General features: G+C 47.5%; 2 protein-coding genes across 5 annotated transcripts in view; one reads left to right on the forward strand and one right to left on the reverse strand.

Moving 5' to 3' along the window:
• Positions 1-1764, forward strand: part of TOP2B (DNA topoisomerase II beta) — a 61624-nt gene extending 59860 nt beyond the window's left edge. For all 3 annotated transcript variants that reach the window (XM_046641543.1, XM_046641554.1, XM_046641562.1), the window contains exons 35-36: positions 281-375; positions 1268-1764. In XM_046641543.1, coding sequence (XP_046497499.1) covers positions 281-375; positions 1268-1435 — 263 coding nt within the window. In that variant the 3' untranslated portion in view covers positions 1436-1764. The remainder of the gene's footprint in view (positions 1-280; positions 376-1267) is intronic.
• A 67-nt stretch (positions 1765-1831) lies between these two features.
• The window catches only part of RARB (retinoic acid receptor beta), a 166834-nt gene continuing 141260 nt past the window's right edge, over positions 1832-27405 (reverse strand). The window contains exons 6-9 of one of the 2 annotated variants that reach the window (XM_046641578.1): positions 18620-18796; positions 5888-6092; positions 4906-5064; positions 1832-3320 (exon numbers count right to left, since the gene is read on the reverse strand). In XM_046641578.1, the coding sequence (XP_046497534.1) occupies positions 3124-3320; positions 4906-5064; positions 5888-6092; positions 18620-18796 (738 nt within the window). In that variant the 3' untranslated portion in view covers positions 1832-3123. The remainder of the gene's footprint in view (positions 3321-4905; positions 5065-5887; positions 6093-18619; positions 18797-27405) is intronic. The other variant, XM_046641572.1, reaches the window with a different exon arrangement.

The following is a 27405-nucleotide window of genomic DNA, read 5'->3' on the forward strand; positions in this document are numbered from 1 at the left end:
CATGTGCAAAATGCAAATTCTTTTTTATATATCAGGGGTGTGGTCATTAAACTTTGTCACCAGGACCTTCCAACTAGTTTAAGTGTATTTGTGAAATATTAGTCATGTCAACCCCAGAACTGAGTGATACTGCCAAATCATTTCTACATCATTCATATTAAAAGATTAGGATTGCAGTACTGACTGGGGCATGCCAAAGAAGTAAAATATAAAGTTTCGGCATTTATCTTTTTAAATTACACTTAATCCTTTGAGAAAATACCCTTTGTATCATTTTAAGGTAAAGGCCGAGGGGCAAAGAAAAGGAAAGCATCTGGCTCTGAAAATGAAGGTGATTATAACCCTGGCAGGAAAACATCCAAACCAGCAAGCAAGGTAATCAGGAGCATCTTTTTAATGTACAGTTTTGTCTAAGATCATCTGTAACTGGCATGGTTCACTTATTAAGGTGCAGTTTTGTAACGGCTTTAAACCTAGCATCTCTTATCCATAGGGGCCTTGTATATGCTTAAAGAATTACCCAAGTATAAATCCGTATAATCAGGACTATTTCTTGGATAAAAATGTGGCATCAACTAGCCTTCCTAAGAGTATTCCATTTCATCCAATGAGCAGTAGAAGTTATATGCTACCTGTCTGAGATAATATTTTTCAGACCAAATATAGGCTATTTCTTGTTAATTTGGATTTATTTGACCAGGGCTAATTTGATTTTTTTTTATTGTTGTTAACTTGCATTCTTTTGACTGTGGCTAATTTTCCCAATTAGTCTGACCCTTCTCCAGAAGTATACTCTTTTAGGTAAATGAATAACATCAAATATCCCCCTTTTTTCTTTCTTCGTATTAAACTTAAAAGTACAAATATAGGTGATTTTAGCTTTATGCTGCTCTCCACACTGAGCTCCTCCATCTGGTCTTCTTCTACACCTCTGGTCCACCTTGGTAACTCTTCTCTGCATTTTTATAAACACAGTGTGTACTATATAAGTTCAGAAGGAAGGAAGTAATGGTGATAAGCAATGCAAGCTCACCAAGGTGGCAAATTATTACAATCTTGTTTGTTTTTCCCTTCATGAAAATGCTTAGGTAACTGATCTTACACTTAAGTTAGCATTACAGTTCTGATTTTAAAAGCACCATTATTTGTAATATTTCCCAAATATAAGTGAAGAAGTGTAAGGAATAATAATTCTTTTTAACACTAGTCTTTTTTTTTCTTTTAACTTTGGAGTTTTAAATCTTTTTTTTTTTTTTTAAACATCTAGAAACCGAAGAAAACATCTTTTGATCAGGATTCGGATGTGGATATCTTCCCATCAGACTTCACTTCTGAGCCACCTTCTCTGCCACGGACTGGTCGGGCTAGGAAAGAAGTAAAATATTTTGCGGAGTCTGATGAAGAAGAAGATGTTGATTTTGCAATGTTTAATTAAGTGCCCAAAGAGCACAGAAACATTTTTCAACAGATAACTTGTGTTGTCCTTTTGTCTTTTCTGTCTCAGACTTTTGTACATCTGGCTTATTTTAATGTGATGATGTAATTGATGGTTTTTTATTATTGTGGTAGGCCTTTTAACATTTTGTTCTTACACATACAGTTTTATGCTCTTTTTTACTCATTGAAATGTCATGTACTGTCTGATTGGCTTGTAGAATTGTTATAGACTGCCGTGCGTTAGCACAGATTTTAATTAATTGTCATGGTTGCAGACTACAGACCTGCTTTTTGAAATGAAATTTAAACATTAAAAATGGAACTGTGTTCTTCGTCTCTTTACTGAAGATGAAAGTGTGGTAAAAGCTCCCATACACCTTTAAAATAAATATATTTTATTCTTTGCCAGGAGACTCCATGGAAAAAGGTAAACAGTATATGAACATAGAAAGCATTGTTAAACAATCTCAATGTACAAACAAACAGAGCCAGTGAAAGTACATCACAGACTTGCTAATATATCAAAAAAAAAAAATTCCACTAGTGCTTAAATGAGAACTAAGAAACTGACACTTGTATCTGTTAACCACTCTACCACAGCTTTCACTCTGCTTCATAGTGATTGAACAAGGTCAAAGGACGCAGGTTCTCTGCCCATGCCTTTGGGAGTTAATGTTAGCCCCTGGGCATCAAGAAGGCTGGAAAAGACCCCCCTATTTCAGGCAGGAATCGGGAAGGACACTAGAGTTACATGGTACAGGTGGTAGACCAGCCTGCTAATTAATTATCCCATGAATTTCCCTAATGGCTTGTGAATAAGTAAACAAAAACTTATTAACACTGAAAAGTGTTTCTGCCTTGGAGGCTATCATTACTGTAAAAATGTATCTTTTTTTAAAAATTGTGTAGTTATGTCATTAAACAAGTAATAAACCACTTTTAATTTAAAGTGACATTAACAATTGAACAAATGACATTTGATTAACTGAACTGGCAGTTACACTGATACAGAATTCTCTTCTGCTAGTGCAGTGAATTTGTATAACTTTTACTGGGCAACATGAAATAAAATATGCAGTTTGAGAGCATCAAAAAGAGCAAGGACAAGCTTCCATACTAACTAAATTAGAATATCTTTAGCTTTATCTTGTCATACTGTACAATAGTCCCATTTCCTTACCTTGATGTCTTGATTATTCTGTGAAAGCAAGACAGTTATCTTTTTGAACCTTTCTTAGCTGGACTTGTACAGTAGTCTGTTTGATAACCTTGATGTCTTGGTTATTTTGAGTATGCAAGACAAAAGGAAAGCACCAAACATACAGTATAGAAAGAACAGAGCCATACTTCTGTATGTACAAAGTCTTCAGAAACTTAACCAGGGGTAAATCATTTTGACTGGGTCTTTGCCATGCAATCTTGAGTGTTCAAAGAGGAAAATAGAAGCTTTTAACTAGTTTCTGGTTGCATGAAATGGCTGATTTTTAGAATTTAAAAAGTCGTATTTCTAGGTAAGTTAGACAGTGAGGAGTATATATTGATACATATGAAAATTTCTTGGTCCTTCTTGAGTTTTAATATACTTTCAGTCCAAAAACTAAGCAGCAGTAAAAATGTTTTTTTCCTTGCATTTTCAATCCTGGAACTGAAGGTACTGGGGAATGTCTGAAGTAGCTGGAAAGTGTCTTATTGCACCAGTGGTGACTGACTGACGCCGCTGTTTTCCACTGAACTGGGTGAGATGCTGGGACTGTGCTCTGCTGTGTTCCCACTTGAACTTGGGGTCAAGGGTTCATGTCCTTCAGAATTTTCCAGCATTTCCTGAATGAGAGGTGGCATTGATCCAGGAATTTCCATTTTCAAGGTAATTACACGTTCTGCACCTTTTAAAGAGAGATAATAGAAATATAGTAGAGATAAGGAGTTAAGCTGAATAACTAAGGGTCAACTTTCATCTACTTTCACAAGGGTGAAAACTGCTATCAATGTCTTCTAGAGGTTATCCTAATTTTACAACATTAAAATATTTTTATTATATCTATAGAAAAGCAGCAGAGATGTGGTGACATGTTTAAATTTGATAATTCCATGCCTCAGTCAGTTTCAGGAAAGAGTATCAGTATATATTTACTTAATTTACAAAGAGAAGTTTCTGATAAAAAATCAGAAATGATATCTTGCAAATGAGACAGTTTAAAGGACCCCAGTTACCACGGATGGAGGAGGTGATGTGAGTAATAAATGTGCGGTGATTATCAACTTGGTGCACCGCGCTGTCCGGGGCAGCAGCCACGTGCTGCATGTGGTGATTTAAATTTAAATTGGTTAAACTTAATTAGGAAAACAGTGCCTCACCTGCATTAGCCACATGTCACGTGCCTGAGAGCCACAGGTGGCTGGTGGCTACTGTATTGGATAAGGCAGATTACAGACTATTTGCCCATAATCACAGTAAATTTCCTAGCACTGGTCTAGCTAGACATAGGGAATGACTGTCTTAAGTTAAACAGCCTTATTGTTTTAAAGTCAAAGACATCATAATTACAAAGGTCAGCACTGGTATCTGCCGCTTGCTTCTACTCTTAATGCCGTGCTAGGGGTGAACTCGGAATGTCACACTGAAGAAACCCTTAAGAAGGAGCTCAAGAATTGAGACTCCTCGTCAAACAAGTTCACTGGCTTCTAAGCACTTCCTGAAATTTCGAGTTTGTTCCTTGGCTTGCCAAGGTTTTCAGGGACAGAGGATGCTAATGGGCAAAGAGCTTGACAAACAAGAGCACGTTTGGTACCAGAGAGAGCTGCTGAGTTTTCTCTCTACACAGAAAACCCTACTCACCCTCAACTGTGATATGGCTCTAGGCACTTCAGTAATTGCTCGAGTTGCCACATAAACTGAAAATCACCAGGCAAAGAATACTTATACTTCTCAGGAAGGCAAGAATTCCTTTGCTTAGAAGTGCGCAGAAGTAAATCTGCCTATACACGAGAGAGCAATGGCTACATTGAGAGAGAAACTTAACCAATAACAATTACCCTAAGTACTATTCATTGTTCTTGAAGCTTGGATGTTCAGGAAAAACGAGTCAAGTTTACATAAACCAGAGCATGTGTGGAAAGCTGGAATGAAATGTATAAAACTCAAAAATTAAAAAGCCTGTCATATAGTACATTCTCTTGAAAACAGTTTTTCTAATTACTGAGTCATATGAATTTTAAAGCTCCCAATCTATTAAGGTCATTGAGTAGGGTAAGATTTGAGCTCTCCTTTTCCTTTTTCTTTTTTTTTTTTAAGGCTGAGTACTATTTAATTCCTTTTGATTTCAATGAGAAATGAATTCCAAAACAACAACAATGAAAAGGCAGCTATTACAAACATCCTGAATTAAAACACAGGGTTTAACAGAGCAATACAACGTGGTAAGGAGCAAAGTCCACTTCGTGAATACAGTGTGGACTCGAGAGAATTACCTTTAGCGCTGATGCTGCGGAGATCTGTGATTTTCATTAAGATCTTTGGAAACATGTGAGGCTTGCTGGGTCGTCTCTTTCTGATATAAATTTTTAGTGCTTCCAGCAATGGTTCTTGTAGCTTATCTACTTTTGTTGGTTCCTCAAGATCCTGGCGGTCTAGATACCAGGAATAAAGTATTAAACAATTAGTATCAGGACAGTTACGCACTTTCCAGGAGAGAGGGTTTCTGCCCACTTCCCCTCTTCCTTGTTTCCTTGTTCCTACTATCTTCTGACTTTATTAATACGATGTTTCAATCACATGCAAATTTGAAGATATATGCAACTATTTTAAGCAGTGGTACTTGAAAATTATCCCTCTTCTTGGTTGAAAACACATCTTGATGGCTGGGTGCTTTTGTCCCAGGGAAAGAATTACTTCTCATAACCAGAAGGTGTCACTACTGAACTGAATTAAAACAAAGCTTGAGCCGGATAGTTATAAAAGCAAGGTAAACTGACCCCCTAATTAAAGCCTTTACTTTTTAACCACTTATGACTCAGCCTCCTTCGAGCCATTAGGGATCACTACGAAGAAGAAAGCCATATTTTATCCCAGTCATCCAAGGATTGTAGGGGGGCCAACACAGTTTGTATTCCCAGCCACCAAATTAGCAAACAGCACAAGCAAGTCCCTTGGATAACCATGAAAACGTCCCTAGGCAATTTATTTCACAATAGCCTGATCCCACCTTAAAAAAATACCTGTGACAACTGGATATGTAGCATTTTGGTATTTCAGAGCAGATGGATCCCAAATACCTTTAATTTACAACAATATGGAAAAATGCAACAAACTCCAAGCATGCATGCCTGGCTTTATTCACATGTCTTTTTCCATGCAAAATAACTCCAAAATGGAGACGAGGAATTTCCCATAAATTACAAGTATAAGTTGTTCTTCATGGAATCTTATGAGGGTTCTCTAGGTAGTTGGTACCTCCACAGATTAAGCAGATGGCACTGAGAAGGCCTGTTTCTGTGTCATCCATTTCCAAAGGCAGGAGCTGGTTGGCAAAGGTGAACACAAGGTCAGTCAGAGGACCAAATCCAGCATTGTGCATCTGAGTTCGATTTAGGGTAAGGCCATCTGAAAAAGTCATGGTGTCTTGTTCTGGGGTATACCTGGTGCAAATTCTAAGAATCTGGAAGAAAAAAAACCATATTTGATGGATCATCAAAGCCAGCCTGTCCTGACAGCATCAATCAGATCTAGGCAGGAAATAACCAGAAGATTTCCAAGGAGCTCTTGCATCGCATCAGGCACCCTGTCCCCATTTTGGATGTTGAATGTCTTCTCCAGCTCTTTCATTAAAAGGCGACAGAAGTCAAAACACAGGCTAAAGTTATTTCGGGAATAATAAATAGGACACAGGAAATTGTGAGAAGTATCTGCTTGTGCTAAAAGTAATTCATTTGACTCAAATAAACATTTACTGAGTACCTACTTATGTCCCAGGCACTGTGCCAGGTGCTGGGGATAAAAAGATGAATAAGATCCTATTTTTTTATTTAAGAGCTTACAGTCTACAAAAAAAAAATCTACCATTTATTAGATGTCTAGTGTATGTCAAGTGTTATGCATGCCCTACATTCAATTTTTCAAACAACTTGGTAAAGTGAATATTACTCTTATTTTACAGATGAGAGACTGAAGGCTCAGAAAGGTTAAGCCGTGTGTCCAACCCAATGTCACAGTTAAAATGTGGCTGAATCTGATTCAAACCCAAGTTAGGGTCCCCCTTCCACGATACTGATCACACAGTTCCACAAACAACTATAACACAAGGCCCAGGAGTGGAACCAGCAAGGCACTAGGGTGTCAGAAGAAGCCAGGTTCAGACCCAGCAGGAGGAAATCAAGGGCGGATTCATGGAGAAGAGGCAGCATTTCAACTAAGCCCAGAAGTATGGGTGGGATTTCCATAGGCAAGAAGCCTGGTCACGCTGCCACCATCTCCCAATCTCACCTGACATGGCCTTGATAGATACCCCTGCTGGCCACCCTGGGACACCTGCTACCAAAGAATCGCCTGCTCACTGCTCTGGGCCTCTGGGCCTGGCTCAGAGCATGGTAAACTCCAAAATGCCTTGCTTCTGGATGCAGTCAACACCGTCCCGCGTTCCCACTGCCCTACCAATCCTAACGGCTAGTAGGAGCTCCATGTCTTCCCAGCCCTGATCCACCCAGAGCCACATTTCTGCACCAACAACTGCGAAGGGCCTCTCTGCCAACCAGGTGTCTACACTTGACGTTTCCCTCTGAAAAAGCCTCAGAGCTGCTTGCAGCAGAGAGAGAAATTAATCCCGCCTGGACAGAAGTGAAGAGCCCAGCAGGCTGAGGGAGCAGAGAGCTTTTTCCAGATGCTGGTGCTCAGTTTGACTGGGTATGGTTCCCACGCATGTGCACCTTAACGTCAGCCTAGAGGAGGACAGATGTGATCACCATGTTCCTGCTTCATGGCCATGTACAGAGGAAAGTGGTCCTCTGAGAAACGCATAGGACTCCCACCTAAAAGGGAACTCCCCATATACAGCCCCTTCCTCACTCCCCATATGTCCACCAGGGCTCATAGCACAAGAACGTCTGTCAAATCTTTCATCTTGTCAAAGAAGTGCTGGGGGTTTGGGGTGAGGACACTTCCCGTGGGGAAGACCGTCCTATCTGATTGGCAGTGTGATTGCGAGAGCCTCATATCCACTGGACCACATTTACCGGGCGTGGGGCCATTGCATGGGAAGGTGACATGCTCTTGTGTCCTTGCTCTGGGGTTCTCTGAATCTCTAAGAAGATGGTGAGCTGGAAGCCAGCCCTCCTCCAACATGCTGGACTCCACTGTGGATTTAGACAAAAACATTAGGATACCCTGTAGAATGAAGGTGTGGGACCCCTGTTCATAAAAAAAAAAAGCCTGGGGGCCGGCCCGGTGGCACAGTGGTTAGGTTTGCACGTTCCACTTCAGTGGCCCAGGGTTTGCTGGTTCGGATCCCGGGTGCGGATATGGCACCGCGTGGCAAGCCATGCTGTGGTAGGCATCCCACATATAAAGTAGAGGAAAATGGACATGGATGTTAGCTCAGGGCCAGTCTTCCTCAGCAAAAAGAGGAGGATTGGCAGTGGTTAGCTCAGGGTTAATCTTCCTAAAAAAAAAAATAGTCTGCCTCCAACATCGTCTTGGTTAGAAGAAACCTTTTGGGAGGAGAAGCGTGAGTAATAGCACACCTCACCTCCAGCACAGAATAACAGCTAATTTTTTATTGATCACCGACTACATGCCAGTACCGTGCTAGGTGTTCTAATATTTGGCTTAATTTTTGTATCAACCCATGAGTTAGGTACTAAGGTTACCCTATTTTACAGATGGGAAACAAACTCAAATAGCTTGTCCCAGGTCACGTAACTACTAGGTGGCATGATTTGCTTCAGGCTGTCTCTGAACCTGTGCTCTTAACCTCTGCTCCACAGCCACCTCATTCCTCTTCAGGCCACCATCCGATCCCAGACGCCTCTCTGAGGCGGGATGACCTCGGGCCCAGTGCTGATTTCAACATCAGCCTCACTTGTCTCCTGGGCTAGGTGCCTTGTGACCCACCTGGTATTCAGGAGCACACAGCCTATGGCCTGGAAACAGGAAACTCTACAAACCTTACCTCATACGGGGAGGGGCATGATCTAAATCAGGGCACATCCTCAAATTCTTAATGTTCCTGCGTGATCAAGTGGCACAGTGAGCCGGAAAGCACCCGATGATGAATGCGAGTGGTTAGCAAGACATCACAAAGATTCCTCTTCATTGGATGGGTGGGTGTTTTCACCTCTCAGATATTTGCCCAGGGACCTCTCTGAGCCCGGCCATTTCCTCTGAGCCCCTGCTTGGCTGGCCTGTTACCGTTCATCTTGGTAGCTGATGCGATATGAAGCCATTCCCAAAGTCAGAACAGCAGAGGAACCCAGAGGTCATGGGGTGTAAGCCTTAGTCCCCCTGAAAGCCCTGGGAGGTGAAGTGTGGCGCCCAAGACCACACAAGTAACGCTGTCTGGGCAGAACACGGGACTCCTGGTCCCGGTGCAACGTTCCTCAACCACCTGGAGAAACACGAGGAAGTGCCGCCTACGCAGGGAGTCATCAGGGGATGGGCAAAGTCAGTGTGCTCAATATTTATGGGCTCGAATTCTCCAGATGCATTTCCAGTTTGGAGTCAAATAGGTACTAAGTAAGTCTTTGCAGCCTGAGTGCGCTGCCAAGATATGAATTCACAAGATCCATCTCTGCAAGAATGAAAGGAACTGGGGATTTGTTGGAAAGGACTAGAAGGCCAGGATTTAGGCGTTTGCAAGCTGTCAACAGCTTACTTAGAAATTCAAGTCCAGGGGCCGGCCCCAAGGCTGAGTGGTTAAGTTCACGCGCTCCACTTGGTGGCCTGGGGTGTCACCATTTCGGATCCTGGGTGTGGACATGGCACCGCTCATCAAGCCATGCTGAGGCGGCATCCCACATAGCACAACCAGGTGCACTCACAACTAGAACATACAACTATGTACTGGGAGGTTTTGGGGAGAAGAAAAAAAAAAGATTGGCAACAGTTGTTAGCTCAGGTGCCAATCTTTAAAAAAAAAAAATTCAAGTCCAAACTGCAGTGTACAAATGTCGCTTTTGAACTATCCTATCCTGAAGGGTGCTCCTCCTCAAAAACAGAAAAATTTTGGGGGTGGCCTGGTGGTGTAGTGGTTAAGCTCATGTGCTCCACTTCAGCAGCCTGGGGTTCGCGGGTTCATATCCTGGGTGTAGACCTACACACCACTCATCAAGCCATCCTGTGGTGGCATCCCATATACAAAATAGAGGAATACTAGCACAGATGCGAGCTCAGGCGAATCTTCCTCAGGAAAAAAAAAAAAAACCATGAAATAAAACAAAAGTAATACCCATTTTTTAAAAAAAGCTGGAAAATTTTTGGATTCTGATGAAGCATTTAGACTATATCCTGCTGCCTCTCTCTCCAGAAAGTCCAAAACCAAAAGCAAGTACAAATGGGCCGTCCAGAGAGGAAGGTGTGTGGCCTCCGGTGGAAGAATGGTCAATGTCTTCTTTCATTAGGGGGGGCCTCTGCACCCACCCCTGCCCCAGCGGGCCCAGCAGGCAGCAGCGTCCTCCTCATGGCTTCTGGCCAGGCCTGCCTCTTGAGAAAAACATAGGGATTTCATTTTGTCACACTAAAGTCAAATGCCAGTGGCAACCATCAAGAGCTTCTCCAGGATTAAAACACCCTTTGTTTGAAAGGAGGGCATTTTATCTGGGAAGAGGAGCACGCAGGTCCCATGAGATGGGTAAAAATAGCCCAGGAAAGACTGACCCACCGAAGGAGGGCCCTGTGGGATGACACAGAGCTCTGCTGATGGGCGAAGCTGATCTTCCGCAGGGCAGGAAAGATCTCTCTCTCTGCAAGGACAACTGGGTATCTTTCCACTGTTTCCTGGGTGACCTGGGAGCAGATCGCCTGAGGCTGGAACCCTGGAAAGATCTAAGCACATGAGATCCCAGAGGCAGAGCCAGAGACTTGTCCACTTGTCCCAATGACCGCCTAATCCAAGCCACCGCCGCCTCTCCTCCAGTGAGGGCCTCGGAACCCGTCCCTTATTCCCACTCGCACTCCTGCAGCCAGAGCACGCTGCTCAAAATGTTCATCAGAGGAGATCTCTCGCTTGCAAAAATCCCTCCAAATGGCTTCTAGTCATCTTCAGATTCATGAAATCCACACTGCTTCCTGCAGCCTCCACGGCCTCCACCTAGCCCGCCACCTTCAACTGCCCCTCCCTTGCTCTCGCCCATCACCTTCTGGCGATACAGGTCTTCTCTCTGAATCTCCAGCAACTCGTCACAGCAAAGCATTTGCACTTGCTGTTCCTTCTGCCTTCGATGCTTTCCCCTGCTCTTCATGCGGCTGATTCTTCCTGTTCAGAGCTTGGCTCAAATGTTACCTCCCCCAAAACCACAGTGAGCACACTGCCTAAAACCCATTATTTTCTATCACATCATCTTATTTTCTTGAAATACGAAAAAAAAATTACTTCAAAATTGAGACATAATGTGTGGTGGTTTAAAAATATGCCCACGAATTCTTTGCTTCTACTTCCTTTAAGGAATGAAGCTTCATTCTCCTCCCCTCGAGTGTGGGCCGGACCTAGTGACTTGATTCTAATGATGGAATACGGTGGAAGAAATGGTGTGTGACTTCGGAGACTAGGTCATAAAGGGCATCGTGGCCGCCTCCTCTGTTTGCTCTCTTCAGTCTCTTGTTTCCAGAGAAGCCGGGTGACAGGTCATGAGGACGTGCAAGCAGCCCCATGGAGAAGTCCACATGGCAAGGAATTGTGCCCTCCTGTCAGCAACCAGCACCACCTTCCAGGCAAATGTGAGGAGCCACCTTGCAAGCAGCCCTCCAGCCCCTGTCAGCCTTCAGATGGTGCAGCCCCGGCCAACGTCTTGACTGCAACCTCAGGAGAGACACTGAGGCAGCAGCACCCAGCTCAGTCAGTTCCCGACCCCCAGGGACCACGCGAGACAATAACACTTATTGTTTTAAGCTGCTACGTTCTGCGGCAACTTGTTAGGCAGCAGTAGATAATACAACACACTTGCCTCGAGCTGTGCGCTCCTCTCAAGTGTACAGCTGAATGCATTTCCCTAAGTAGACACCTGTGTAGCCACCACCTAGATCAAGATGCAAACAGTTCTAGCACCTGCAGGCTCCCTTGGCCCCTTCTTGATCAGACTTCCTCCCCAAAGTAACCACTATTTTGATCTCTATTCCTATAGCTTAGTTTTGCCTATTCTTGAACTTTGGATAAATGTAATCACACAGTATATTCTATTATGTGCCTGGCTTTTATTCACCCCATAGCATGTCTGTGAGCTTCCCCATGGTGGTGCATGTAGCAGTAGTTCTTTTTCATTGCTGTGTAGTATTCCACAGTATGACCCATCACTCAGCTTTATTTTCTCCATAGCACTGTCACTCTCTGAGCTTACTGACCCATCACCCCTCTAGAAGATGAGGTTCTAGAAGGAGACTGCTCTTTATCTGTGTTGTTCCCTGCTGTTTCTTTAGCACCTAGGGCAGTGTTGATCACACAAGAAGTGGCTAACAAATATTTGTTCATTTAGTAATGAACTGGATTCTATCATCAGAATTTCTCCCACCTCGTAACCCCCTGAGGGGGGCATTCAGGCATTTCTAAGTTTTTAGGCAAAGGAGAAAGCTCAAATTGCTCACCCATCCCAGTCTCTGCACTAATTGTATTTGGCAACTTGTGGGCAGATCCTGATGTGATTTGACTGTTTCTCTTCCAGTGCTCGTGGGAATGCTGAAGCAGTGATAATCATAACATAATGCAGCCAGAGCTTCGCGCCATCCTCCCCGGCAGTACACAGGACCCACTGCGATGCGCTCATGGGACCAAAATGTTTTCCCCAGTGGACCTGCCACCAGCCCGCCTTTCACGACATGTCAACCAGCTTCCCCCAAAACAAGAGGCTGAAGAGAGCAAACGAGGAGGCCACGATGCCTTTAGTCTCTAAAGTCACACACCATCACTTCCACCTTCTCTTCTCGTCCTTCTCTTCCTGTTACTGCTTCCTAGACCAGCACTCGAGGAGCCATTACTTTAAAATGTGAAGAGAAATATGTGGGCTTAATTTAATAATACATTCTACTTAACCTAACATCCAAAACATTTTCACTTCAATGTGTAATATAAAAAAAATCATTAAGGAGATACTTTACATTTTTAAATACTAAGTCTTTGAAATCGACTGTTTATTTTACAATTTATTTTACAATTACAGCATCTCAGTCCAGCCAGACTTCAGGTGCTCAACAGCCACTGATGGCCGGGGCTACTGTATTGAACAGACCAGCTCCAGATAGCACGTGTGTGTGTGTGCATACGTGTGTGTGGGTGTTTGTGTGTGTGTATGTGCATACATACATATAGCAGCTCAGCACTAAACAGATCACAAAGACAATCTGGGCTTTCCCAGTACTGATGATGACGAGACGATGATGCTAATTTAAAGGCGCCCTTACTATGTGTCGGGGACCATGCTAAATGTTTCACATGCATGAACTCAATTAATTCTCCCAACAACCTCATTAGGGAAGAGCTACTGATACACCCGTGTCACTGATGAGATAACTGAGGCTCAGAGAGGTCTCAGAGCTTCCCTAAGTTCATACAGCTCCTAAAGGCAGGGCTGGGATTTGAACCCGGGGAGTCTGGCTCCAGAGCCCACTCTCTCAGCTACTACACTGCCTGCCTCACAGTGACTTCGGGGACTGCTGGGCTGATGGCTCCACACCCACGGGGGAGTAAGCCGAGACTCGGAGAGTCGCAGGACGTCGTCCTGATGGCACAGATGGCCAGAAGCGATGCTGAGGCCTGAACTCAGGCTGTGGGGCTGGAAGGCCCAAACTCGCTCCTCTCCAGGCTGGGGGCTAGTCCTCTACTGGGTCCCCGGAAGGGGGCAGGCACAGGCTCCTGTGGGAAGGGCCCTCTGTGCCTGCAGAGCTTCATGGTCCCCAAGACCCCAAATCATGTTTTGAAGTCACATGAGGCAGTCCCTTTTGCATCACCAGAAGCAAGGTGCTGCAAGTGGCAGCAAGTGGCAGGGCCCCGGGAAGCCCTGTGGGTGCCACCTCCCACTTGAAGCTTGCTCAGATGCAACACTCAGAATGTAGCACATGTTCTAGAATCCCAATTTTAATCTTTAATTCATTTGCTCATCCATCCACCCATCATTCATTCACAAATATTCGTTGACTGCCTCTTTGGTGCCTGGATCTCAGCCACCATGACCAACCCCAACCCCACTGGAGCCGACAGTCCAGTGCAGGAGGCACTGGTAAACACATTTCCAATTACAACATGTGTTAAGAGCAATGAGACAGACCAGTGGGGACAGAGGGTAAGAATTGAGTGGCCAGTCAGGAAAGACTTTTCTGAGGAGGGGGCATTTAAGCTGAGATGACTAGTTGACCAGGAGGAAAGGGGGGCATGGGGGAAAGGAGGGTATTCCAGATAACAGGAACCTCCTCTCGGGGGAGACCCGTGGGCCTTTGGCTTCCACTTGGGCCTCAGCTGCCTCATCTGCAAAACGTGAATAATAAGAGAATCCCCTGGAGGGTGGAGTGAGGTTTAACAGTAACAATAATAATACGTAAGAGGACCAAGGCCTACAACATTCCATTCTGCTCCAAGCCCTGTATTGCTCATTTCATTCTCTCCAGACCCTGAAAGGAAGCTTCTCCTATCACCTTCATTTTCAGGATGAAGAAACTGAGGCTCAGCGGGGGGAAGTAGTTTTCCTAAGGTCACACAGCAAGTAAATGGCAGAGCCAGATTTTGAAGACAGGCAAGCTGGCTTCAGAGCCCACGTTTACAACCACTATTAACAGCTGGGGCAGCCAGAAGGGGAGCAGGATGGATGTGGAGCCATGCTGGGGCGGGGGTAGGAGACAAGCGCTGTGGTGAAACCGGGGGCAGGCCCGGGCGGGTGGAAGGGCTAGCCTGCCGGTTCCTGGAGGGCGAGGCCTCATCGCCCCTGCCACCACAGTATCCCGTGTCTGGCACGCACTAGTACTTAAATGTGGGATTTCCCTCTTCAACCGGTATCTATTCATCCCATGTGACTAGACAGAGTAGACATTTAAACAATAGCCAGCCCACGGCTGCCCTGTGGTCAGAATCCATGACTCCTCACGACACCGAGACTGGAAACCCATGTGCCATCGCAAGCCCACTTCCTCTGGGATCTGGCCCTCCTGCCCCCCTGCTCCCCTCACTCCTTCCCTTCCAGGCACACTCACTTGCACTGTTCCTCAACTGCCAGGGCCCCCCTTGCCCCGTGGCCTTTGAACTCCACTCTCCTCCTACTTGCACACCTCTCTGACATTTCCTGGTTCCTGATCTTTGCTTGCCTTCCTTCAGGTCTCTGCAAAGGTCACCTGCTTCCCTATCCACGCTACAGACAGGGACCCCTGCACCTCCGCCAGCTCCGTCCCTTGCTTTTGCTTCTGTTTGTCTTTGTGGCACTTAAGATGTTGCCTAATCCATTTGCTGGTTCATTATCTACCTCCTCCCTTGTGATCGTAAAGTAACTCCCCCCACAGCCACCTCGAGCCTGGGCAGCCCATCCTGCATGGACGCTGTGTTCCCACCACGTCACCAGCCCCAGCCAGCGGCCCTGCACCCGGGAGCACATGGCCCAGCTAGTGAGGAGACTACCCGCTACATAATGCGCTGGGGGCCATGAATGGGCGGCACTAGGTCGGGGCTGATGACTCTTGGGACAACCTTGACTTTCCTTCCTAGGGGCTGAGAAAAACCGCAGTCCACGTCCGTCTGTCCATCCTCTGGTCTCTCTGTCTCACTCTCTCCTTACATCAACGGCTTAGATAAGAAGATTCTTCCAAACAGCTCAGCCTGTCGACAGTCTCATCCAAAAGATGCTCTTGGAACTTGTGCATTTTTCAGGATCTTGTGATTGACTGCCTTTGCTACAAATTCCTGGAAAGGAGCTCTTGTCTGGGGCCGCAGAAGTATTCCTTTTGCTTCATCTCATATGACTAGAGGTCTCTGCCCTTCCCCTGCTCGGGCTTTCTCTCCTCTGCCTGTTGCACCCCAGCCCAACCCCTCACCCCCATGAGGCCAGGAATGAGAGGTGAAAGTTTCCTGACTCCTGCCACAGAGGCTAGGATTCCCCCCAGGTGCTTGTGGCAGCCTTGTCCCCACCTTCACCATCACTGACTGAGCACCTACCACACGCTCTGTGTGTAAGCCCATGGAGGAATTACCTAGCCAGCCCTGGTGGCCTCGTGGTTAGGATTCGCTGCCATTGCCTGGGTTCGTTTCCCAGTCAGGGAACCACACCACCTATCTGTCACTTGTCATACTGTGGCAGCTGCGTGTTGCTGCAATGTTGAAAGCTATGCCAGTGGTCTTTCAAATACCAGCAGGGTCACCCATAGTGGACAGGTCAGTGGAGCTTCCAGACTACAACAGACTAGGAAGAAGGACCTGGCCACCCACTTCCGAAAAATTGGCCTTGAAAACCCTATGAATAGCAGCGGAGCATTGTCTGATACAGTGCTGGAAGGCAGGAGGGTGGTGCAAAAAGACCAGGCAGGGTTCCACTCTGCTGTACACAGGGCTGCCAGAGGTCAGAATCCATTTGACTACACTAACAACAATGGAATTACCTTAGTTAATGCCTTCTTGATTTGTATTCCTATTTTATGGATAGGCAAACGGAGGCTCAGAGAGGTTCAATAGCTTGACTAAGGTCACAGAAATTGTTTCCTCCTCTGGCCGACTCTACCAAGGGGCTCAGGACTGATTCTCAGATCCACAGGCAAACCGGAGGAGTGCTGTGGGGCTCAGTGTAAATCTGAGACGTGGGAGGAGGGCTGCTGGGAGTTGGACAGGGGATGAAGGGGGATCTAGCCCCCTGATCAGTGAGCATGTGGTGTTATGGAAATAGGATGCTTTCCTGGATGATCTCAAAGCATCTCTCACTCCATCTTTCTCAAAGGGCTGGAGCAGAGGGAATCACAAACTGTCACAACCTGGCAGCTCAACAAAAGGAGGACCAAGAAACAAGCAGAGGGACAAAGTCAGAGCCCAATCATCGGGAAAGCTCTGGGCCCTGCTGGGTGGCTGCATGATGCAGAGGAACCAGAATTCCACAGCATCCCCTGGAGAAGACACTGACTTGCCTCAAACATCACTCAGCCACTCTAGGCCTTTGGGGCCCCTGTCATCATGTGGCGGTAACTCCACTCTCTACTAACATCCTGGGGGGTTTTGTGAGGCTTAGGTGAAATTCTGTGGAGCACCACACTTGACGCACTGGTGAGGAAAGCATTAAAAAGCTTGGGCTTTGCTGTTAAATATCCTACCAGCTCATTATTAACATCACGATTGATTTGCCCAAGTTGCTTCTATCAATCTCCGGTGGTCTGCCTGGCTCTCCCTGTGGCCCACACCTCTAACACCAGCCCCGTCTATGCTTCTAATCCTCTCATGTCTGCACCGCCTCTCACGGCTTTGGAGTTGAGAGATTTGGGTCTGGAGTTTCGGCCCCAGCACTGGGTGACCCCTCAAGCCTCCAGCTCCTTATCTCGAGGGTTGAATTCCCACCCCCAGGCTCACAGAGTTGTGTGAGGCTCAAAAGAGCTGAGGCTGGAAACTCTGCAGGGTGCAGGTGTGTGACAAGTTATGCTATTCTGGGGTTCAGTTTTTCTGAATGTTCCTAGGTTCATCCCTGACCCTGTGATTTTAGGAGAAGAAAAAATACCATAAATGCTCTCAGGATGCCTCGCGCCTGGCGTTTACTGAGTAACTATGACCACTCCTGCTAAGATCCAACCAGCAAATGGAAAGACACACAGACATTCAAGCTTCTTGCACAACTCCCCTGTCCAGAGTCCTCTCTCCTCTGGGGCAGGATTGTGTGTGTGTGTGTTTAATTATACTGAGCAACTGTATTTGCTTTGCACAATGGTTTATACCCAAAGCCATGAAGGGTGTAATAAAAAGAAAAATCTATGCTTTTAAATAACCTCAACAGCTAACTTTACTTTCCCTATTTTCTTTTTTTTTTTCATGAAGAAGATTAGCCCTGAGCTAACATCTGCTGTCAATCCTCCTCTTTTTGCTGAGGAAGACTGGCCCTAAGCTAACATCCATGCCTATCTTCCTCTACTTTATATGTGGGACGCCTGCCACAGCATGGCTTGACAAGTGGTGCACAGGTCTGCAGCCGGGATCCGAACTGGCAAACCCTGGGGCGCTGAAGTGGAATGTGTGAACTTAACTGCTGTGCCACTGGGCTGGCCCCTACTTTCCCTATTTTCTGATGCAGGCCCGGGGGACAGCCTTCCCTCCCACTGCCACCAGAGGACTGTCAGCATACACACCCCCAGGCAGGACACATCCCTGCTGCCTCTAACAGGAGCTGCTTCTCTGCCTGAGGAAACGGTCCCACTCAGGATTGATCACACCATCCCTGAAGCCTCAATAGGGAGAGAGTAGGTGGATGTCTAGCCAGCAGAGACCCTCCAAGGACAAGATGTGACAGTGTCCTACCCTCTTTAGGGCTGTAGAAGACACAGTGTGAGAATAGGAGGGAGCAGAGGGGCATCACAGATTCCCTTTTGCACAGTTTGGGAAACTGAGGTCCACAGAAGGAAGGGATTTTCCCAAGGCCACTGAGGGAGGTGGTGTGCAGTCAGGGGGTAGAGCAGGGCGCTCTGTGCCACCTCCAGTCGGTTTAGCCTGGAGAATCCTGACGGCCTTTTAAAGTCCAACAGCGCTGGCCCACAGAAGGGGTTAGGGGTCAGCAAGCCATCACCGAAGGCCTGTGACCGACACTGGCTGGGCCCTCCCCCAAGGTCATGTAGAGGGGGTTCCCATACTGGGTAGAGAGGGTAGGAAGGTTCTCTGAGTCTTGGGCAATCAAACTAAGATTCAGGCAGGGAAGATGGGACTCAGGGTGCAGCAGAGACAGCAGGACAAGAGGCTGGCGGAACCGAAGCCTCTGGAGGTCTTCAAAGCATCTCAGTCCCCTTGTCCCCGCCCCAAGCCCCTGACTGAGAGTTCAGAAGGGCACTTACCAGGATGTCCAGGCAGGCGGCCTTCAGCAGGGTGATTTGGTCTGCGATGGTCAGGCCAGTGAAGCCCGGCAGACGCTTAGCAAACTCCACGATCTTAATAATGCACTTGGTGGCCAGTTCACTGAATTTGTCCCAGAGGCCCAGGTCCAGTCGGACTCGATGGTCAGCACTGGAATTCTAAGAGGGAGAGAACACCATCAGGGGCAGTTTCTGAGAAGGCGGGGAACTCAACACGTTTCCTGTTAATGCACTGACACTTCAGTGTGGATCAGTGAGCTTCCTGGTGGGGTGGCTGAGTTTTTAGCTTGAATTTGTCTTTGAAAAATGCTCAAAATTTTATCTGTGTACCACTGAAGGATCAAGTAACAGATGATAAACGAAGGAATGGTGGAAGGAAGAGTCACTGTTTCATAACTGATGAATTAATGGCTCTAGGCATTGTCCATCCGTGGTGGCTAAGATCTTAAAAAGAGGCAGCCTGTCATTTGAGTGTCCTGAGGGAAACCCACACCACCATCTATGAAACAGTCAAACCAGGATCAGAGCGAGCCTTTAGACCTAAGTACAAGAAATCCAAAAGACAGAGGAACACGGTAAACTATACCACGGGGGACCGACTGTCAACATCCAGAACGCGGGAGACCCCATAAAACCAATGAATTGGTTTCTTCCACAAATACATTGAAAGGGGAAAAAAAGAAATGGAAAGAGAAACCTACGGATTAAAAGTGACTCAACCCAGATGCCCATTAACCGATGAATGGACAAATTGTGCCATAACCAAGCAACGGATGCTGAAGGGCAGTAACAACAAAGGAAACACTGATCGATGACAATGCTGAACAAGGGGGAACCTCGGAAGCATCAGACAACGGGAAAGAAGGCAGACAGACACACAAGCCTACACACAGAACGATGCCATTTACATGACACTCTGGAAATGGCAAACGACGGTGACAGAGAACAGATCAGTGGTGTCCAGGGGCTGGGGTGGGGGAGGGTGGACCACACGGGTGCAGGAGGGGACTTTCTGGAATGATAAAAACATCCTGCATCTCGACTAGGGTGGTGGTTACAGGACCGTACACTTTTGTCAAACTCATCAAACTATACCTTTAAAGAAGATAAATTTCATATTATGTAAATTATACCCCAATAAACTTGACTCAGGAAAAAAAGATTTTTAGGAGACTTATTAACCAATTACAAGGTATAGACCTTATCTGAATTCTGATTCAAATAAATAAACTGAAGAAATTGTGACATATATGAGAAAACTGGAAATTTGAGATACTAAGGGATTTGAGATGTGAATTTTATTTCAGGAGTAATGATAGCATTGCTGTTATGCTTTTGTTTGCAGAAGTTTCTGTCATTGAGAACACATTAAAATATTTAGCGACAAAATGGGATGTTTGTAACTGACTTCCATATTTCCATATAATACGTGACGGGGAGACCGCGTGTGAGGGCCGATGGATGATGAAACACAACTGGCTGTGGAGTAATCACAGGCGTTCACTACTCCATTCTCTCTGCGTTAGCAATTTTTCATAAACATAAAGAAAAGTGACAATGATAGTTAAAAGAAAAAACAAAATGCAACAACAAAGTTTAGACTCTCTGGAGGTCCTCAGTGTGGCGGTGGCCAGATGCCTGCCTCTCATGACGCCCCTTGTCCCACTGCCAGGCCCAGGCTTTGGCCAGAGAGGCAGGACCAGCCTCCATGGGCATGTCCTGGCAGGAAGCCAATGGGACCCGTTGTGGGCAGCATGAAGAGGGACTGATCCTGAGGTAACACCTGTTTCTCCTTGTGCTTTCCCAGGAAGGACCAGCCTCCAGTTCCTCAGCAGCTTCTACTCAGGACTCCAAGTCTTGATATTTTTATTTTTTTTGTGAGAAAGATTGGCCCTGAGCTAACATCTGTGCCAATCTTCCTCTGTTTTATATGGGATGCCGTCACAGCATGGCTTGACAATCAGTGCCAGGTTTGTGCCTGGGATCCGAACCTGCAGACCCTGGGCTGCCGAAGTGGAGCACACAAACTTAACCACTATGCCACTGGGCCGGTCCCAGGACCCTAAGTCTTTTGACAGCCACAAAATAACTTGAGAGGACCCTTCCTCTCCTCCCTATGAGAAGGTTACCTGATTTCAGTCCAAACCTGGGCCACCTACTGGCTGGGTTCCTCCATCCATTCAAATGAAGAGTCATTTACCTATTCATCTGCCTCCCTCCCTTCGTTCCAGGGATGTTTCCTCACCCACCTCCACGCAGCCAGAGCTGGGTTAACAGCTGAACACACCACCCTTAGCAAGCTGCCAGCCTAGCGGGGAAATGGCTGCTGCATTAGGAGACTGCCCACAGCAGGCCTCACCCGCGCCTTCACTCCCCACGTCACTGAACCCCACAGCCACCCAATGAGGAAGGGGCTGTCGGCAGCTTCGCTGTAAGATGTGGAAAGTTCGTCTCAGAGAGGTGAGGTAACTTGCCAAGGAGGGGCTGGAAGTGGATCCCAGGTCCACGTGATCCCCAAACCTGGCCTTTTCCCTACTCAACTGACAGGTTTGACCTCCAGCAAGCGATGGCTTTTCTTTATGCCTCAGTCCCCCTGTCTGTAAAGAGTGATATATATCACCTGCCCTCACAAGCTGCCTGGAGGATTAGCTAGGATCCCAGAGGAAAGGAAGCAAATGGTGCCTGGTGTGTTCGGGGGGTCTGATCAGTGCTGGACCCCTTTTCTCATCACCCCCACTTGCCCACGGACTGCCAGAGGGTTCGGCCCACAGCAGTGGCCGTCCTCCCATGCAGAGGTGACCTGGCCAGCACAGTCCCCATACTGGGCCCCACTCCACTGCCCATGACAAGCCTCACCCATCTTTCCTCATGTAAGCAGTAAAGAGGATGCTCACAGCACAGACAGGAAATAGAACACCACTAAGAACTTGCCAGAAATTACTGAAGGTCTCAACCTTTGCTAGGTTCACACTCCAACATACCCAAGAAAGTGTTTTTGGATTTTTTTTCTTTTCTTTCTGTAATCTCTAGAGCAGGATCTTCAGTGTGAAAGGAGTTAAATGGCCACCTTGTGTCTCTGCCTTCCTGCCATCCCCCTCTCCCCTCTGGAGTCATCTGGGGGATGGCTCCTCTCTCCCTCTCGGCTCTTGGGGTTTGAGTGGGGCTCCCTAACTCCCTCAAGAGCAGGGAGGGCACCCGACTCTGGTCTAGTTAATCAGAGCGCTCCCTTCTCCTGGCCACAGTGATTGGTTCGGAGAAGAGCAGGTCACCCAGAGCAGGCCAAGGAGGCTCAGTTCTGAGACTTTGGTTGGAACAATTGGGGAAGCAGAGCTCTCTGTCAGTGAGGGTTGCCAGGAGCATTCAGGGGCCACCAGGAGAAGAAGGCCTCCCTAAAATTGAAGCCAATGCAGAGGAAAGCTGAGATGAACAACGGAAAGAGAGAGGAAGACAGGTCCTGTCCTGAACATACTGAGCTGCTGGATCCAGCCATGCCTGATCCACAAGGATTTTTTTTAAATCTAAGTTGATCTCAGTTTGGTTTCTATCACCTGCAACAGGAAGAATTCTGACTATTGTCCAGTTGTAGCTTAAGATGGTTTAGGTCTGAGAGGTTCACACTCTCCCCTCAAAGAACTGTCAAGACTTAAAGGAAAGGTCCTACCTCTGCTGCCACCCTCCTGGTCTGAGCCACCATCACCTCCTGCCTGGATTACTGCAACAGCCTCCAGACCGTCTCCCTCATTCCATCCTGGCCTCCTAGCAGTACCTTCTTAGCAAAGGAAAGAGGGATCCTTTTTTTTTTTTTATTTCCCCAACTGCCCCGATACACAGTTGTATATCTTAGTTGCAGGTCCTTCTAGTTGTGGGATGTGGGACGCCACCTCAACGTGGCCCGACGAGCGGTGCCATGTCCGCACCCAGGATCCAAACCCTGGGCTGCCGCAGCGGAGCGCACGAACTTAACCACTTGGCCACGGAGCCGGCCCCAAGAGGGATCCTTTTAAAATGCAAGTCAGAGCAAGTCACTGCACCACTCAAAATTTCCAATGCTTTCTCATCTCACTCAGACTAAAGGCCAAAGTCCTTTCGATGGTCTGCAAGGCCTTCCCCGGCCCAGCCCCTGCCCTCTGACCTCGTCTCCTCCCATTCTCCCCTTAGCTCACTCCATCCCAGCTGCACGAGTCTATCTGAACAAGTGGAGCATCCTCTTGCCTCTGGGTCTTTGCCCTGGCTGTTCCCTCCACCCGGATTGCTCTTCCTCCAGAGAGCTACAGGATGCACTCCCTCATTCCTTCGAGAACTGATCAAATGTCACTTTATTTTGAGCCCTCCCTGACTGTTCTATTGAAAATCATGGTCCCCTCCCACCCTGCAGTCCAGCTGCTCCCATCCGGCTCTGTTTACAGCACTGACCTCCCTTAAGACCCTCAATCATATCCTCATTTATACAGGGGCTCCTTGTTGGCTTTGTTGTGGCCGTGTTGTCAGCATCCAGAACAGGGCCTGCCACCTAGCAGGGGCTCAGTAAACACTGGCTGAATGAATCAATGAGCGAATGAAGGTCCTGCAAGTCCTTGCTTGTTGAAAATGTCTCGCGACGACTAACATTTTGAGGATGAGTCTCCTGGGCCGTGGCCAAGGCCTGCTCGTGAGGCCTCTGCTGCTTCTGGGGGCAGATCTGAACCATCCAGGTTCCCCAGGCCGCTGACAAATGGAAACAGTTCAGTACCAGGTACCACATGTCCCAAACCCAAACCTGTAGTTCCTGGCCTCAGTGAAAACCAGTCCACGGGGTCAATGATATTAAGGAGCTTTTGTTTTGAATGCTGGGGAGGAAAACCTGAGAGGAATTTTAGAAGCCCTAAAAAAGGTGGTGGCCAACATTGCCTTCTACAACATTCCTTGCGGAAAGCAGGCATGCCTTCTCCAGATTTATTTTATTCCTTCCTCAAGGACCTTGGTGGAATGCTGTACACTCGGGGGGACAAGATCAAGACATGCGGCCGTTTGGGCTGTAATTAAATTTAATGGGCAGTTTATCCAGTTCGGAGGAAGATGACACGGAAGAGGGACAGCGAGGCGAGCATGTGGCGGGAAGTCATTTTACAATAGAGTATCCATCTGGAAAAAAGGCACTGCCCCGACCCAGCGAGTGTGAACGAAATCTTCATCAGCATCTCAGAGGTTACTTCATCATGCACGGTCTGAGGGAGAGAAGCCTGTCGTACCTTCTATTAAAAATAATGCACAGCCGTCTTAACGGCATGTAAATCTCACTCACTATTATGCAAACTGAAGGGAAGAGGCAGTTAATAAAACACAAAATAACCGGGTGTTTTATTATACTGGTGGCCAGACTCAGAGGCAGGAGGTTTAAAATGGCTTATATATTATCTTCCAGCTGTGGCAAATGGAGAGCTCGGCCTGTTTGGGTTGGTAATGAGGGAGGTTACGGGGGCTCAGGGGGAAGGGTGGGTTTTCAGCAGCCTTTCTGAAGCCAGGGGGAGGGAGGGAGCGGGCAGAGGGAGAACAAGGGGTGGAGGGGAGAGGTCCTTGCCGGCAGCTAGTGGGGAGCACAGGCAAAGCAGAAGGTGAGGGGCAGGCCTTTCTCAAACTCACACACCTCCCTCCTTCCTCCTGGCCTCCTCCCTCCATGGCCTCCTCCCAACGTGTGCTCCTCCCTCCATGGCCTCCTCCCTCCATGATCTCCTTCCCCAGCAGCCTCCTCTCGGGTGGAAGCCCCTCTCCAGGCGGGAGCCTCAACCTGCCTTCCCAGAATGCTGTGCAGCAGCGGTCCAGATGGAGGGAGACCCGCCTGCGTGGCCCCCGGGCCCATCTTTAGCAGCAAAAAAGCCCAACTCTTCTATGAAATCCAATTAAATGGCCATTTTGGCCACGCAAAGAGATCCCTTTCTTTTGCCTACTTTGCTCTCCGCTGCCACATGCTGCTTTTCTGACTGGCATTACTTTCAGAGCGAGACCTACAAATGGAGACAGAATCCCAGTATCTTTAAAATCCCAATTGTGGCGGCTCCTGGGTGCTACAATGGTTTAATCAGGGGGTTTGTTGTTCCTTTTCAGCTAAGAAGGAAATGCGAAATTTCTTAAAAGAAATAAAGAGGGGCTGGCCCCGTGGCCGAGTGGTTAAGTTCGAGTGCTCCGCTGCAGGCGGCCCAGTGTTTCATTGGTTCGAATCCTGGGCGCAGACGTGGCACTGATCATCAAACCACGCTGAGGCAGCGTCCCACATGCCACAACTAGAAGGACCCACAATGAAGAATCTATAACTATGTACTGGGGGGCTTTGGGGGGAAAAGGAAAAAAAAATCTTAAAAAAAAAAAAAAAGAAATAAAGAGTTAAGTTTCCCTGGGAATGTTGGCCACATGCGCTGAGGCGGCCTACTTCTTCCCTAGACCTGAAGACTTTGCCCTTCCACCATCCTGAGAGCCTGGTGCGCTTCCAAGTTCTGCTTGCAGAGTGTCCCCGTCATCCACAGTCCATTTCTCTGTTGTGTATGTTTCTTACGTAACAGTCCCTCATGTGGGGCTACCCCGCCGGGCACTGTTCTAAGAGTGTTACAGTAAACTCCCTTTAATTCTCACAACACCCTCAAGAGGTAAGTACTATTATGGTTCCATTTGGCTGAGGTAGAGTCTGAGGCCCAGAGAAGTCAAGTAACTTGTGCAAGATGCCCCAGCTGTTAGGTGGAGGGTACAGGACTCACGCCAGGCATTCAGGCTGCAGCACCCCGTTCCCCATCATTAGCCCATGGCACCCCTCCCACGCTTGGGTCATCATTCTACTTCCTGGTCTGAATTTTGTCCCCTAAAGCCTGTTCTTGCATTTGTGATCTGCCTTCTGGTTGGAAACTCTGGGTGCTTCCATGAGGTGGCTAAAAGATCCCCAGTACTACTCTGAAGAGAATGTTATGTGCTAGGCCAACATCTCTTCGTAGTCAGCAAACACATATCTAGGCACTAGGGCAACATGGCCTTAGGAACGTCCCAGCCGGCGTATGTCGTCCAGTGGCAGGATGACGCATAGAGGCCCTTTAGCACACATGCAGCATTCTCCTCAGAAGTGGAAGCTTCCAACAGGTAGGGAGAAGGCAGCCTGGCAGCCACCCTGAACTACGGGTGGAAAGATAGGCAGTGTCTTCATGGCTTGGCACAGCCCATGGGGAGAAAGGGCTCTAAGCAGTGGGCAATGCCAAGGGGGCAGGAGAGAAGGTCTCTACCACTCTACGTGTTTCCTGAAAGTCTAGCTAGAAGCAAGGGGAATGCTGTGGGAGTCCCCTGAAGGCAATGGTTTAGGGGTGCTCCTGACCCCTGCTGGGCTGGGACACCAGCCTGGAGGGGCGCCCTCCTCCCTGGTGGTCTCAGAGATCCAGGGAACTTGGTGGAATGCAGGGGTAGGATGGAGGGTAGAGATCAGTGTTTCAGAGGATGTCCAAGAGAGGCTAGATCATAGGGCAGTCTCAGCTGCCGTGAGGGGCCATTGATGGCTTCTGGAACGCAGGGGCATGTCTAAGAAAGAACATAAGCTGTGCCTTCTGGCCAAGCCCAAAGCGGCCAGGCGCCACCCCTCAGAACTGCTTCTCCTGACCGGAAGCCCCCTTGGCTCCCTGTGGCTACTGTTCACACACCTCATTCCAGCATAAGAAGGCCCTGACAGCCAGCCCTCACCTGTCCCCTCACACTTTGCACTCCCCTCCCATCCAGTCCTCTCTACAAAACTCCCGGCCACGCTCACGCTAGTCCCTTGGCTGGGAATGTCTTTTTGTTTTTCTACCACCCAGTAAGATCCTGGGTACTTACTTAGCACAGTGCCTAGAGAAGATTTTTCTTTGAAAGATGAGAACTTAGGATGTGTGTGCCAGAGGTTTCTAAAAGCTCACAAAACACGTGACAACATTTGCTTTTCAGCAGGACTTTACCAAAGAGCCTGTGAGCTTGGGAGGGTAAATGTCTGTGCCTCCGATTCTGGACTCAGTAGGTGCCATGGACTAAATTGTGTCCCAAAAAAGATATACTGGAGTCCTAACCCCTAGTACCTCAGAACGTGACCTTTTTTGGGAAATAGGGTCTTTACAGAGATAATCGACTTAAAATGAGGTCGTTATGGTGAGCCCTAATTCAATGTGACTGGTGCCCTTATAAAAAGGGGAAATTCGGACAGAGACATGCACTGAGGGAAGATGGTATGAAGACACACTGGAAGAAGACGGCCACATGAAGACAGGATTGGAGTAATGCACGTACAAGCCAAGGACGCCAAAAGCTGCCTTCCACCCTCAGAAGCTGTGAGAAGCAAGGAAGATTCGCCGCTAGAGCCATCAGAGGGAGCCTGGCTCTGCCGACACCCTCACTTTGGACTTCTAGCCTCCAGAACGGAGACAACACGGTTCTGTCATCTTATGCCACCAAGTTTGTGGTACTTTGTTACGGCGGCCCTAGGAAACTCATACTGTAGGTATGCAGTGACTGCTGGAAAATGAAAGAAGGGCCTAGGTGGTACAACAGAGCAGGTGTGGCTACTGGCAAGAAACAGGCTCAGAGAAGTTAAGGGCTGGTTCAAGGTCAGACAACTGTGAGGTGGCAGAGTGGGGCTTAGAACTCAGGCCTCTGGACTCCCTGATCTTCCACGCCCGCAGGTGCCTCTCTCCTGGGAGGCTGACCTCCCGAGTTTCAGGTTCTGATTTGCTGGCTGATCACAGTGTTAGCTTTCTAAAACAAAAGCCAAGTCCACAAATGGCTGCAACTGTCTA

Source organism: Equus quagga, chromosome 1 (genome assembly GCF_021613505.1).
Source record: "Equus quagga isolate Etosha38 chromosome 1, UCLA_HA_Equagga_1.0, whole genome shotgun sequence".
NCBI lineage: Eukaryota > Metazoa > Chordata > Mammalia > Perissodactyla > Equidae > Equus > Equus quagga.